Raw genomic sequence first — 1,546 nt, 5'->3', positions numbered from 1 at the left:
AAATTTAGGTTGGTGCGTTTTAAGGATTGTTGAAAAGCAGTTATAAATTGAGCGTGTGTTTGAAAATGCTTAGAAGACGTGCTTATCCATTTTCCATCTTCTTCTCATCCTTGCTCAAAAAGTAACCCTAAAACTCTTTTAAAATTAAATAAATAACTAAAACTGAACTGCTCCCCCTAATTAACACTATACACATGAAGTGAATCAAGTATTAACCGCTTCTCTCTCACAAAAAAAAAAAACTGTCTCTACATATAACAAATCAAACCCTTTTTTACAACTTTTTTTTCCTCCAAATTTAGTCATGGAAAATCATCCTTTCACTAGTAATTCCCATTGTTATCATCCTTTTTCTAACAATTTCCACGAAGAAACACCTATATTACCTGTTCATCAATCAGTCGATAATTTTCACAGTAATCCAAAAAGGAAAAGAAGTAAATTTGTTAAAATTGGTGGTGACGCTGCTGCTGCTGCTTCTTCTTCTTCTGGTATAAGTAAGCCTAAAATTACCAAAAAGCCACCAGACCCAACTGCGCCCAAAATTACTCGGCCTTGTACGGAATGCGGGAAAAAGTTTTGGTCATGGAAGGCGCTTTTTGGTCATATGCGTTGTCATCCTGAACGACAATGGCGTGGTATTAATCCCCCTCCTAATATTAGGCCGCGGCACGATGTTAAATCTCGTGATTTTGTTGAGACTAGTCCTAGAAAAAACCCCAAATCGGTTTTTGATGCGATTGTGACCGAGGAGGATCAGGAGATCGCCTCGTGCTTGTTGCAATTGGCTGGTGGATCATCAGAATTACCAGATAATGAAAATGAAAATGAAAATTTTGGTGTTGTTACATCAGAAGATCAACATTGTTCCTCTTCTTCAGGCGGAGGAGGAGGGAAGGATTTTCGATTCGAGTGTTCGGGTTGCAAGAAGGTTTTTGGATCACATCAGGCATTAGGTGGACACAGAGCGAGTCATAAAAACGTGAAGGGTTGTTTTGCTTCAGGTACTTCAGGATTAACACAAGCTGTTAATAATAATTTGGATCTAAATTTTCCTCCTTCAGTTACATGTCATCATGAAGATCACCATGATTCTTATTCCTCCGGTTCACCCTTGGATTTGAGGTTGAAGCTATAACTATATATACATATTATACGCCTAAGTGTATATATAATTAATTAATTAGTTACTGGGATATTGCTATATTCTAGAAGCTATTAGCAAATTATACATTTGTGGTTGCTACTGTTAAATAATACTACTATTTACTCTTAAACTAGCAACAACTTTTTAATTATGAGTAGTTATGTTACTTTTCTAGCTACTTGTTGGTCTTGTTGCATGTGTTAACATGAAATATAATCACTAGTGTTTTTAAGCATTTTGTACAAAATAAAAAAATTATTTTAAAACATTTCTTTTTAAGTTTATATAAGTTGTAGACATGGTTAAACAGGTTCTAAATTAGGTCACTAGTAAATTTCATGTTATACTTGGACTTTATCTCTCCATGTTTTATACTATTGAGCTTGCATCCTACAATCT

The 1,546-nt window shown here is 34.9% G+C and overlaps 1 protein-coding gene across 1 annotated transcript; it reads left to right on the top strand.

Annotated features, from left to right (window-relative positions):
* The first annotated feature begins 246 nt into the window (after positions 1–246).
* On the top strand, positions 247–1,251 carry LOC107023019 (zinc finger protein ZAT3-like). The gene has a single exon (XM_015223579.2). It carries the CDS (start codon positions 305–307, stop codon positions 1,136–1,138), a length of 834 nt encoding a protein of 277 aa, XP_015079065.1. The 5' UTR covers positions 247–304; the 3' UTR covers positions 1,139–1,251.
* Positions 1,252–1,546: the final 295 nt, after the last annotated feature.

The sequence above is a fragment of the Solanum pennellii genome, chromosome 6, assembly GCF_001406875.1.
Source record: "Solanum pennellii chromosome 6, SPENNV200".
Taxonomy (NCBI): domain Eukaryota; kingdom Viridiplantae; phylum Streptophyta; class Magnoliopsida; order Solanales; family Solanaceae; genus Solanum; species Solanum pennellii.
Note: the sequence above shows the minus strand (reverse complement) of the source record. Positions and strands in the feature narration are given on the sequence as shown.